The sequence below is a fragment of the Episyrphus balteatus genome, chromosome 2 (genome assembly GCF_945859705.1).
Source record: "Episyrphus balteatus chromosome 2, idEpiBalt1.1, whole genome shotgun sequence".
In the NCBI taxonomy this organism is placed as follows: Eukaryota; Metazoa; Arthropoda; class Insecta; order Diptera; family Syrphidae; genus Episyrphus; species Episyrphus balteatus.
In genome coordinates, this window is record NC_079135.1 from 35,114,777 (window position 1) to 35,127,902 (window position 13,126).

The 13,126-nt window shown below is 33.0% G+C and overlaps 3 protein-coding genes across 3 annotated transcripts; 2 read left to right on the forward strand and 1 right to left on the reverse strand.

Moving 5' to 3' along the window:
* Nucleotides 1–571: 571 nt before the first annotated feature.
* On the forward strand, nucleotides 572–1,775 carry LOC129908633 (heat shock protein 23-like). Its single transcript, XM_055985282.1, has one exon. It carries the CDS (start codon nucleotides 1,024–1,026, stop codon nucleotides 1,621–1,623), a length of 600 nt encoding a protein of 199 aa, XP_055841257.1. The 5' UTR covers nucleotides 572–1,023; the 3' UTR covers nucleotides 1,624–1,775.
* A 4,934-nt stretch (nucleotides 1,776–6,709) lies between these two features.
* On the reverse strand, nucleotides 6,710–7,577 carry LOC129908626 (heat shock protein 27-like). The gene has a single exon (XM_055985275.1). The coding sequence runs from the start codon at nucleotides 7,508–7,510 to the stop codon at nucleotides 6,884–6,886; it is 627 nt and encodes a 208-aa protein (XP_055841250.1). The 5' UTR covers nucleotides 7,511–7,577; the 3' UTR covers nucleotides 6,710–6,883.
* A 608-nt stretch (nucleotides 7,578–8,185) lies between these two features.
* On the forward strand, nucleotides 8,186–8,972 carry LOC129908630 (heat shock protein 23-like). Its single transcript, XM_055985280.1, has one exon. It carries the CDS (start codon nucleotides 8,201–8,203, stop codon nucleotides 8,807–8,809), a length of 609 nt encoding a protein of 202 aa, XP_055841255.1. The 5' UTR covers nucleotides 8,186–8,200; the 3' UTR covers nucleotides 8,810–8,972.
* The last annotated feature ends 4,154 nt before the right edge of the window (nucleotides 8,973–13,126 follow it).

The following is a 13,126-nucleotide window of genomic DNA, read 5'->3' on the forward strand; positions in this document are numbered from 1 at the left end:
AGTATTTCCAACCGGATGGCGGGTATCAGACTGCATGTCCCAAATAAGGACCACTCTATTAGACTTGTATACCTAGGTTAGACGGTATTGCTAAAAAGAAAGTCTATGGTTTTTAAGACAAGGTAAGTAGGTAGGTATGCAAATGAATCTCAGAATCATGGTATAAAAAGAGAAGGTATGATCATTAGAAAAAACTCAGTATCGAGAACTGTCAAAACTTGTGGCTACTTAAGGTTTTGACAGCCCAGCCCATTGAAATTGTTGTTGTAAACAAATTTGTCTTTGAAATTGTTGTTGCTTTTGACTTTGCCAAATGCCAAACGTCAAAACCTTATTACCCCATTTTGTAAGATGGCGGCTCTAATGATCATACCTTGTCTTTTTATACCATGTCTCAGAATTACATTGTGAAATAATGTTTAGGTCTAAAATAATTATTTTTATTATGATGCACCCCGTTATGCTAAATTATAAATATTGTAAGAAGAATTGAATTCATTCAGCGAATTAAGACAAAAAAAAAGCAATAAAATTCTGCCAATAAAAATTTGCAATAAATAATACATATCTGATAAGGATAACTGATGACGATGACCGAAAAAGCCAGAGATTTCTAGAAAGCATAAACAAAAACAAAACAATTCATTCGATTGGTGAAGAGAATTCATCGCAGAGAATTAGAGAGGAAAAATGAAAAACACAAGCGCTGAATAACGAAAATAAGAGAAACTACTTGGGGTTGGGGAGTGAGTTAAAGAGCAATACAAATTATTTAAGAGATTAAGACCTGGAAAGGCGTAGAATTTTCTCGTAATTTACGAAATTCCTATAAAAACATTTTCTCCGAGCAAAGAATTCATCAGTTTATTCAAAGCAAGAATAAGAGCAACTTTTGTAAAGAATCTAAGTCGCTTAAAACCTAAAAATACCTTTTAAAACAAAAAGTATCTACATACATATATACAATTTTTGCGAGTATACATAAAATTTTTTTGAAGAAGTAAAATAAAAAGTTCTAGCAAAATGTCTTCACTTCAATTACTTTTGGATTTGGCTGAAAACTTGGATAGCATGTCATCACCATACTATGGAAGCGATTTCGGACTAGGCCTCAATCCACTCGTTATTCAACGTAGTCAACGTCCCAGTGTTTTTCGTCTACCGCTGGGATTGACAAGCCACATGGAAGATTGTCCTGTCTTGATGCGTCGCTCTAAGGTTGCTAGCCAAAACTCCTCAGCAGTCTCTAATGTTGGAAAAGATGGATTCCAGGTTTGCATGGATGTGCAACAATTCAAACCAAGCGAATTGTCTGTAAAAGTAGTGGACAATGCTGTAGTTGTCGAAGGCAAACATGAAGAGCGTGAAGACGATCATGGATACATCTCACGACATTTCGTTCGACGTTATGCTGTTCCAAAGGACTACGATTCAGAGAAGGTGGTTTCGACATTGTCATCGGATGGTGTTTTGACTATAAGCATTCCAAAGCCAGCTATTGAAGAAAAGCCAAATGAGAAAATCATTCAAATTCAACAAACAGGACCGGCTCATTTGAATGTCAAGTGCAACCAGCAGGAGAAACAAACGAAAAATGCCGAAGGTGAAAAGGCACAAAATTGAAGCAAAAATTAAATTTATTCTTAATGGTTATGTTACCTTTATATTTAGACTGCCAGTACTTTTAAATAGAATAACTAGATGTAGTCCTTATTATTTATAATAATTTTTACTTTAAGTACCTTTTCTCTTTAATAAAAAAAAATCTAAATTAATTGAGTTGTTTTCATTTTTCTAAATTCTAACCTAATTTTATAGATGAACACGGAAAATGATTCGCTCAGTGATATCTAGATTGGTGGAGTTTTATCTTGCGGCACGGATTAAAACTTAAACTAAAGGTGTCTGCCAAATTAACGGTGCCTGCCAAATATGACTAATTTGGAAAAAAACCAGTTTTTTCTCAAAAATAGATCGAACGATCTAAGTGAATTTAGACATAACAAAGGTCGCTTTAAGATCTATACATACCAAAATTTCCTTGGAGCTTCTTGTCTCCGAGTTATTTGCATCCAAAATTCGTTTTCTTAGGCAGATAAATGGGAACCAAAGTATCCAGATTTTTTTGTTTTTAGATTTTAAGATTTTCGAACATTATACAAATTTAAACCCTTGTCTAGAAAAAAGAATTTTCAAGAAACTTCTCCAAATCCATCGAATGAGACATCAAAAAAAGGTCTCTAAATGCTACGATTCCACATACCCTAAATCCAAGATTTAGCTAAGTAGATTTAGAAAAATTATCGAGATTTATTCTAAATCTAGGATTAAGGGTAGGTGAAAATCTTGTATTTAGGGTAGGTGGAAACATAGTATTAGGTTCTATTCATAACTGAAAACCAAAAGTTTCTAGGATTTCGGGTTGCTGAATTATTTGCAATCGAAATATTATTTTTCTTTCTTCATTCGGATGCAGATATTTTTGTATCAAAGTCTCGAAACTAGTTTTGGTGTACAGATACGAGATCAGAGTGAACAGGCCTATGCATTCAGCTAAAAAATATTACAATATTTTTTTTTAAGATTTTCGAAAATTATCCAAGGGGTACCCCTTGTCTAAAAAAACGGAATTTTCAAAAATTTCTCCAAATCCATCGAATGAGATCTCAAAAGAAAGGTCTCTTTAGACTCTATTCATAACTGAAAACCAAAAGTTTCTAGGATTTCGGGTTGCTGAATTATTTGCAATCGAAATATTGTTTTTCTTTTTTCATTCGGATGCAGATAATTTTGGATCAAAGTCCCGAAACAAGATATGAAATCAGAGTGAACAGGCCTATGTATTCAGCTAAAAAAATTACAATATTTTCTTTTTAAGATTTTCGAAAATCATCCAAGGGGTACCCCTTGTCTAAAAAAACGGAATTTTCAAAAAATTTCTCCAAATCCATCGAATGAGACATCAAAAGAAAGGTCTCTTTAGATTCTATTCATAACTGAAAACCAAAAGTTTCTAGGATTTCGGGTTGCTGAATTATTTGCAATCGAATGTTTTTTTCTTCCCTCATTCGGAAGCAAGTATTTTCGAATCAAAGTCCCGAAACAAGTTTTGGCTTACAGATATGAAATCAGAGTGAACAGGCCTATGCATTCAGCTAAAAAAATTACAAAATTTTCTTTTTAAGATTTTCGAAAATTATCCAAGGGGTACCCCTTGTCTAAAAAAACGGAATTTTTAAAAAATTTCTCCAAATCCAGCGAATGGGACATCAAAAGAAAGGTCTCTTTAGACTCTATTCATAACTGAAAACCAAAAGTTTCTAGGATTTCGGGTTGCTGAATTATTTTTAATCGAATGTTTTTTTCTTCCCTCATTCGGAAGCAAATATTTTCTAATCAAAGTCCCGAAACAAGGAATTTTCAAAAAATTTCTCCAAATCCATCGAATGAGACATCAAAAGAAAGATCTCTTTAGATTCTATTCATAACTGAAAACCAAAAGTTTCTAGGATTTCGGGTTGCTGAATTATTTGCAATCGAATGTTTTTTTCTTCCCTCATTCGGAAGCAAGTATTTTCGAATCAAAGTCCCGAAACAAGTTTTGGCTTACAGATATGAAATCAGAGTGAACAGGCCTATGCATTCAGCTAAAAAAATTACAATATTTTCTTTTTAAGATTTTCGAAAATTATCCAAGGGGTACCCCTTGTCTAAAAAAACGGAATTTTTAAAAAATTTCTCCAAATCCATCGAATGAGACATCAAAAGAAAGGTCTCTTTAGACTCTATTCATAACTGAAAACCAAAAGTTTCTAGGATTTCGGGTTGCTGAATTATTTTTAATCGAATGTTTTTTTCTTCCCTCATTCGGAAGCAAGTATTTTCGAATCAAAGTCCCGAAACAAGTTTTGGCTTACAGATATGAAATCAGAGTGAACATACCTATGCATTCAGCTAAAAAAATTACAATATTTTCTTTTTAAGAATTTCGAAAATTATCCAAGGGGTACCCCTTGTCTAAAAAAACGGAATTTTCAAAAAATTTCTCCAAATCCATCGAATGAGACATCAAAAGAAAGGTCTCTTTAGATTCTATTCATAACTGAAAACCAAAAGTTTCTAGGATTTCGGGTTGCTGAATTGTTTGCAATCGAATGTTTTTTTCTTCCCTCATTCGGAAGCAAATATTTTCTAATCAAAGTCCCGAAACAAGGAATTTTCAAAAAATTTCTCCAAATCCAGCGAATGGGACATCAAAAGAAAGGTCTCTTTAGACTCTATTCATAACTGAAAACCAAAAGTTTCTAGGATTTTGGGTTGCTGAATTATTTGCAATCGAATGTTTTTTTCTTCCCTCATTCGGAAGCAAGTATTTTCGAATCAAAGTCCCGAAACAAGTTTTGGCTTACAGATATGAAATCAGAGTGAACATACCTATGCATTCAGCTAAAAAAATTACAATATTTTCTTTTTAAGAATTTCGAAAATTATCCAAGGGGTACCCCTTGTCTAAAAAAACGGAATTTTCAACAAATTTCTCCAAATCCATCGAATGAGACATCAAAAGAAAGGTCTCTTTAGATTCTATTCATAACTGAAAACCAAAAGTTTCTAGGATTTCGGGTTGCTGAATTGTTTGCAATCGAATGTTTTTTTCTTCCCTCATTCGGAAGCAAATATTTTCTAATCAAAGTCCCGAAACAAGGAATTTTCAAAAAATTTCTCCAAATCCAGCGAATGGGACATCAAAAGAAAGGTCTCTTTAGACTCTATTCATAACTGAAAATCAAAAGTTTCTAGGATTTTGGGTTGCTGAATTATTTGCAATCGAATGCTTTTCTCTTCCCTCATTCGGAAGCAAATATTTTCTAATCAAAGTCCCGAAACAAGGAATTTTCAAAAAATTTCTCCAAATCCAGCGAATGGGACATCAAAAGAAAGGTCTCTTTAGACTCTATTCATAACTGAAAACCAAAAGTTTCTAGGATTTCGGGTTGCTGAATTATTTGCAATCGAATGTTTTTTCCTTCCCTCATTCGGAAGCAAGTATTTTCGAATCAAAGTCCCGAAACAAGTTTTGGCTTACAGATATGAAATCAGAGTGAACATACCTATGCATTCAGCTAAAAAAATTACAATATTTTCTTTTTAAGAATTTCGAAAATTATCCAAGGGGTACCCCTTGTCTAAAAAAACGGAATTTTCAAAAAATTTCTCCAAATCCATCGAATGAGACATCAAAAGAAAGGTCTCTTTAGATTCTATTCATAACTGAAAACCAAAAGTTTCTAGGATTTCGGGTTGCTGAATTGTTTGCAATCGAATGTTTTTTTCTTCCCTCATTCGGAAGCAAATATTTTCTAATCAAAGTCCCGAAACAAGGAATTTTCAAAAAATTTCTCCAAATCCAGCGAATGGGACATCAAAAGAAAGGTCTCTTTAGACTCTATTCATAACTGAAAATCAAAAGTTTCTAGGATTTTGGGTTGCTGAATTATTTGCAATCGAATGCTTTTCTCTTCCCTCATTCGGAAGCAAGTATTTTCGAATCAAAGTCCCGAAACAAGTTTTGGCTTACAGATATGAAATCAGAGTGAACAGGCCTATGCATTCAGCTAAAAAAATTACAATATTTTCTTTTTAAGATTTTCGAAAATTATCCAAGGGGTACCCCTTGTCTAAAAAAACGGAATTTTTAAAAAATTTCTCCAAATCCATCGAATGGGACATCAAAAGAAAGGTCTCTTTAGACTCTATTCATAACTGAAAACCAAAAGTTTCTAGGATTTCGGGTTGCTGAATTATTTGCAATCGAATGTTTTTTTCTTCCCTCATTCGGAAGCAAGTATTTTCGAATCAAAGTCCCGAAACAAGTTTTGGCTTACAGATATGAAATCAGAGTGAACAGGCCTATGCATTCAGCTAAAAAAATTACAATATTTTCTTTTTAAGAATTTCGAAAATTATCCAATTGTCTAAAAAAACGGAATTTTTAAAAAATTTCTCCAAATCCAGCAAATGGGACATCAAAAGAAAGGTCTCTTTAGACTCTATTCATGACTGAAAACCAAAAGTTTCTAGGATTTCGGGTTGCTGAATTATTTGCAATCGAATGTTTTTTTCTTCCCTCATTCGGAAGCAAGTATTTTCGAATCAAAGTCCCGAAACAAGTTTTGGCTTACAGATATGAAATCAGAGTGAACATACCTATGCATTCAGCTAAAAAAATTACAATATTTTCTTTTTAAGAATTTCGAAAATTATCCAAGGGGTACCCCTTGTCTAAAAAAACGGAATTTTTAAAAAAATTCTCCAAATCCAAATCTAAGAAAACGGAATTTACAAAACTTTTCAAAAATTGAAAAAAAGTTGAACATTTTTCATGGATTTACGCTGAACCGAATGCACCCAAGTATGTTTTTAAACATGCGTCTTTTTGAACATGCTGATTCAAAGACTATGATTATTATAGTTTCTTATGCATGTATCTCCTCCAAATTAACTCAAATATTCAATTGAAAAAATTAGAAATAAAACAAGTCGAGTTTTTATTGTTTTTTATTATTTTTTAATTCTCAAAGATCCACCAATCCAATCATGTTATTGGACATACTGACTTACTGACTCAAAGACAAAGGATGAGATAGCGTTTCTAATGTACCTACCTATCTTCTCCAAATTATCACAAATTTTCAATTGAAAAATTCGCAATAAAACAAATCGAGCTTTTATTGTTTTTGTTATTTTTTATTAATGTAGATCAAAAATGCATACAAAATTTAAGATAAACAGTTACACAGTAACATGAGTTTAGAAACTTGTTTTCAAAACAAAGAATTAATACAAAAATACTTAAACTAACTTTATAGGATATTTCTATCTTTTAAGATTGTTCCATTTTATCAGCAGTTTTTCCGCTATGATTATTTTGAACTTGTTCTGTGCCTTCTTCCTCGTTGCCCTTTACACTCAAATGTGCAGGACCGGTTTGTTGAATCTGCACAATTCTTTCGTTGCTCTTCAATGCCTTTGGTGGTGGTGGAGCTTTGACTGTTAGCACACCATCGGTTGAGACCGTAGAGATGACATCCTTGGCATCATACCCTTTTGGCAGCGTATATTTACGTACAAACTGACGACTTATGAAGCCATGGTCATCTTCACGCTCCTCGTGTTTACCTTCCACAACAACGTTGTTACCAACTGTCTTCACTGTTAATTCATTTGGCTTGAATTGGCTCACATCCATGCACACTTGGAATCCATCTTTTCCAACTGTGTAATTTTCTTTGGCATTAAGCTTGCCGTTGACGCCCTTTCCTCGAACCGATTGAAGGGATCTCTGGTATGGTGAGAAGCGTCGGATTGGACTAAGTTGCAACGAAGCTATTCTTGGACGGTATATATCGCATGGGTATATTCCAAATCCGAAATCATCACCCAAATCGCGATGTCCTCGGTAGGCATCGATTTCGCTAACAACATCAGCCAACAATGGAATAAGTGACATTTTTGTTTCTGGATAACTTTAATTGTTCAAATAACTGGAATACACAATTGTTTTGTTTTTTTTTTTTTTTTTTGTTCTATTTAACAGATACGACGATAACTTGAAATGAATTGTTTCTTTTTGTTGTTTGTTGGACAAACTTTACGATGTACGCTCTTAAACGATTGGCAGATTTATTAACACTGAAGAAAATTTCGAACTATGCACGTCTTATATTCATTTTGTAATAATTTAAAAGAAAGAGCGAGAGATTTCTAGAAAACAAAGAGGGGAATTCATATTTTCTATACGAATGGGGATGAAAAAGAGAAATGAACCATAAATGAATTAAAGTAAAACGTTAAAGAGAAATTAAGAGGAGAAAAAAAAACAGAGAATGCGCTGAATTAAAAATTTAAGAGAATAAAATGAACTAAAAGAATTCTCCACTTTCAGGAGAAACACAAATTACTTAAGAGATTTAGCTCTCGAAAAGCCTAGAATTTTCTCGGAATTCACAAAATTCCTATAAAAAGAGCTTCTCCAAGGGAGCAAATCATCAGTTTATTGAAAGCAACAATCAAAGCAACTACTGTGTGTTCAGTCGCGATAAAAACCTAAATACCGTTTTTAAAAATAAAAACTGTTATAACTTACAAGTACAAATTTTTACAAGTATTGTTGTTAATAAAAATAAAGAACTAAACCAAGATGTCTTCACTTCAACTTCTTTTGGATCTTGCTGAAAACTTGGACAGCATGTCCTCTCCATACTACGGAAGCGATTTTGGCCTCGGCCTCAATCCACACATCATTCACCGTACACAACGTCCAAGTGTATTCCGTTTACCGCTGGCTTTGGCAAACCGTATGGAAGATTGTCCTGCTATGATGCTTCGCTCAAAAGGTGCCAACAAGAACTCTGCTGTTTCAAATGTTGGCAAAGATGGATTCCAAGTGTGCATGGACGTGCAACAGTTCAAACCCAGTGAGCTTTCTGTGAAAGTGGTAGATAATACTGTTGTCGTCGAAGGCAAACACGAAGAACGCGAAGACGACCATGGCTACATCTCACGACATTTCGTCCGGCGCTACGCACTTCCAAAGAACTACGATTCCGACAAGGTGGTCTCGACTCTGTCATCAGACGGTGTTTTGACTGTGAGCATTCCAAAGCCAGCTATCGAAGATAAGTCAAATGAAAAAGTTATCCAAATTCAACAAACAGGACCGGCTCACTTGAATGTGAAGGATAACCAACAGGAGAACCAAAAGCCTACTGCCAACCCTGAAAAGGCTCAAAATGGAGATAAGAAGTAATCTCTCCACCGTGTGCTGAAAAAAAAGCCATTTAAATTTTTAGACTGAAGTTGCCGTTATTTATTACTAGTATTACTTTTTGTTTAGTTTGTCCGTTCAATAAAAAATATTTAAAAAAAAACAAATAATTTAATTTGTTTTTATTTTAATTGGTTTAACTTTATTTGGACATGGTTTTTCTTCTGTTCTTTGATATGGGAAGGCAATTTATATACAGGATGTCCGGTAGAAAATTAATAAGCCTAAAATGGCTGATAGGTGCACTTTTGACTGTTCTGAAACCGAATAGAAAAAGTTTCTATCGCAACCAGTTTCGAAAATATTAGCTTTTTTTCGTTCAGTGTACTTTAAATTTCATCATCCTTCGTTTTCTTTAACCACAACCACGAATGAATGAATTTTATAAATTTCTTATTTTTATAATTTTCTACAATAATTGGCTCACTACATAAGAAGTTAAAAGTTTTTACAACTGTTGCATCTTTTCTTTAAAAAAATTTTGAAATTAGTATTTCGATGCAAAATGTAAAAAAAAATATTTTATGAAAATTTTCAAACACCTGTAGTATAAAAAAAATCCATAGGAATGTAGGTGGCCAACTTTTTTAGAAATATGCGCGTCCAAAGGGGATTGCAGAATGGTAAAAGTTTTTATCAAATCTAGAGTTACTAGGAAGTTATTGGTACCAAAGTGCAAAAAAAGCCTATTAATTTAATAAATTATTTTAACTGTAAAATCTTAAGTTTTTCACATTGCTGCCTAAAATGCATGGATTCCATCAGTTTTTTTAATCAGTCATATTTTACAATAATTCTTCTTATTGTAGAAAATTATAAAAATAAGAAATTTATAAAATTCATTCATTCGTGGTTGTGGTTAAAGAAAACGTAAGATGATGAAATTTAAAGTACACTGAACGAAAAAAGCAAATATTTTCGAAACTGGTTGCGATAGAAACTTTTTCTATTCGGTTTCAGAACAGTCAAAAGTGCACCTATCAGCCATTTTAGGCTTATCCATTTTCTATCGGACATCCTGTATATAAATTTTATGAACTTCTTTCTTAGATCGGAAACAAAGTTTAACTTTTCCAATAGCCGGCATGTTTGTTTTACGGAAGAAATTTTCTTTTGAAATTAATAAAGTCTTTGAGTAAGAGATACAAAGTTTAAAAACGATATACCTCTACCTATTAGGTAGATGGTTTTCAACTGGAAATAGATACAATTTGCGGGATTCCCACTTCAACTCCTATGACCTTGCAGTCATCAGCATTTAAATTGGTTCAATCGAAATTTTCAATAGATAACGCTGGATTGAACCAAATAAGACTCACTTCTAAATAGCCAAAGAGGCTGTCAGCATGATTGTGAGCCAAGTCTATGGGTGTTTTCATAAACGTCGTCCAACCGTCTTTCTGCTTTGCTGCATTAATGAACACACCAATTCTGCAGAATGTTTGCCGGCCTGAGGTGCGTTCTTTTTCTAACAATAGTCAACGATCGTTGTTATGTCAAAAATTATTGTTGAAGTGCCATTGTTAGAAATCGTTGGATTTTTTACAAATCATTTAGGAACGATTTATTGTTAGAGATTGTTAGACTGTCAAACCACCAGCTAAATTTCTTTTGAGAATACTTTTATTTCCATATTATAACAAAAAAAATTGTTTTTTATTCACAATAAATTATCTTTCATCAAAAAATTACAAAACTCTCTTTTTATTTTCATTTTTTCCGCTTATTTCCAAAAGAAAAAAAATCTTTGAGTTTGTTTTGTAAACAAAACATACACTTTGACACATCAACAATCTCATGAATGTTCAACTCATATCATGGAGGTGAGTTGGAAATAGTTACGATTTGTAACTATTTGACACTTGAAAACGAGTTTAGGAACGATGTTCACCTGTCAAATAGTTACAAATCGTAACTATTTTGTAGTTTAGGAACGTCAAAAGTTAACGATAGTTAACAATAGTTAACTATTGTTAGAAAAAGAACGCACCTCTGCTCCGATCGCAGATCTGACTTTATGAACACGACTAACGCAGGCCTAAGTTAGGCAGACGTTTATGAAAACACCCTATTTCTCTACAAATTGGATGTTTTAAGGTCTTAGGCCCATTTCACACATCGCCGAGAACCGTCTATCCGGCCCGGATACACGGTTTTGTCAAAAAATGAGTATCCTTTCACACACACCCGGCAGCCGGTCGGTTGCAGCTGCATAAGAAACAAGAATTTTTCTTGTAGGTTTCACTTCGACTTGATGTTGATATACCTAAATAGAAAAAAAAACAACCCCTTCCTTACCTCACAATATAAAAACACAAAACAACCCTATCTTACCTCACAATACGAACTGACATCAAAATATAAAAAAAAAAACAAAACAACCCCTTTCTTGACTACAGCACATGAGAAGGAAACCAGAACAGCAGCTAAGTTGAAGCAAAGACAAGAGAAATATATATTTCTTCTATCTCTGGTTGTAGTAAGCGCATTTGGTTTCATTTCGAACCGAACCGTGTACACGGTTTCGGTTTCGGTTTCTACGTGTGAAGGCGCCCATAAGATTGTGTATCCTAGCAACCGTGTATCCGGGCCGTTTATCCGGTTCTCGGCGATGTGTGAAATGGGCCTTATAATGTAAATTAAGAACGGAATTCATACTCGTCACTCAAGTAAAACTTTTTCTCAAGCAAAAGCTTGGAAAAAAACTTGGAATTTTTCTCAAGTAAATGCTACTTCAGGATTTCTTCAGTTGGTTTTCATAAGCTAAAATTGAAGAAACGCTGGTTATCTTCATGAAACGAGTAGCTGAAGCTGCCAAACGCAAGAGCAAATGTTCACTTGTGTAAAATTTGACATGAGTAAGGACTATGAATTTCGGTCTGTTTGTTTATTTTTATGTTTTTTTTTTATTATCATAAATAAAATGGAAGAAAATTTGGGACGACTTTCATTTAGGGCGCACAACCCTAAGTATGATTAAAAAATAAATATTTAAATTTTTCATAAAAAATGTATGCAAATGACGACCATGAAGAATTTGAAGTTTGAGGAGTATAAAAGTGAGATGGGTATGTGGGGGCATGCTGCCCCCCGTCAACCCCCTGCTTGAGATCACTATAAGATTTGAGGTGGGTATGTCTGGGTATGTAAAAAGAACTTAAAAAAAATTTTTTTCTTCGCGGTCGTCATTTGCATGCATTTTGTATGAAAAAATGAACTTTAAAAAATTAATTAAAAATATAAATACACGTTTCCTAACATTAAAATTGTTATTTTTATTATTTGTAGTCATTCATCTTTCAAATTAAATTATTTGCGTATTAAAATTCGTGCGCCCCTAAACGAAAGTTGAGCCGAAAATTTAATTAAAAAAAAAAACTTTTTTTAAGTTGAATTTTATTCATAAAATCCAACATAAACAAAATGGAAGAAATACATTCAGGGCTAATTGGTCTGTAAAACATTTTTTTTTTTTTTTTTTCAAAAGTTTCTTTGGTTTCTAAAACAGAGCTTTTCAAAGTTGTGTTTAAGGTAAAAATTTCACACCGATTTGACTGATTACTATGCTGCGAAGTTTTTAAGTCTAGTAAATGTATGCCTTTGGCCGAAGTTCCGTTTATTGCCCTATATATTATTGCCCTATATCAGTCAAATCGGTGTGAAATTTGTAGGGATCGGCTTCAAAATTCTGCTTTTTTTACGAACATTCTGTTTTTCAAAATTCTGCTTTTTTTCTATTCTGCTTTTCAAAATTCTGCCAGTATTATACTTGAACAAAAAAAATCTGTTTTTTTTATAGCATATGCGCTATACTAAAGAAAAATACACCTCATTAATGTAATTCAACGTTGGTACTTTCCTAAATTTTTTGTTTAAGTGTCGCAAATATTTTTTAAAATGCATAGACTGACTTTCTTTCAAAAAAAATCTATAACTTTTTGGAACCGATGTTGTTTGATACAAAATATTCCTCTTATTCAAAGTTTTGAATATTCATCTTTATTTGATAAATTAAAAAAATTTGAATTATTTTAGGAAATGTTTAGTATTAAATTTTTCTTAATATTTTCAAATTTATTCATTTGACAATTGCAGAATTTTGAAAAATCAGCGACCAACGCAAAATTTCTCTTGAAAAACGAAAAAAAAACTCAAATGAGTTTTAAACAAAATAGCCCTACAAACAATTTTGCATCTCTAAAGCTTTACAGAAGCAACTAAAGCACCTGTAAAGCTTTATAGAAGAAAAATTTTTAGTCGGGAGCTCAGGCAAATTAGTAAATCAAATTGCATTTTTCG

Bases quoted from the DNA above. Each gene is read 5' to 3' on its own strand.
- LOC129908633 (XM_055985282.1), top strand. From the start codon at position 1,024: ATGTCTTCACTTCAATTACTTTTGGATTTGGCTGAAAACTTGGATAGC.
- LOC129908626 (XM_055985275.1), bottom strand. From the start codon at position 7,510: ATGTCACTTATTCCATTGTTGGCTGATGTTGTTAGCGAAATCGATGCC.
- LOC129908630 (XM_055985280.1), top strand. From the start codon at position 8,201: ATGTCTTCACTTCAACTTCTTTTGGATCTTGCTGAAAACTTGGACAGC.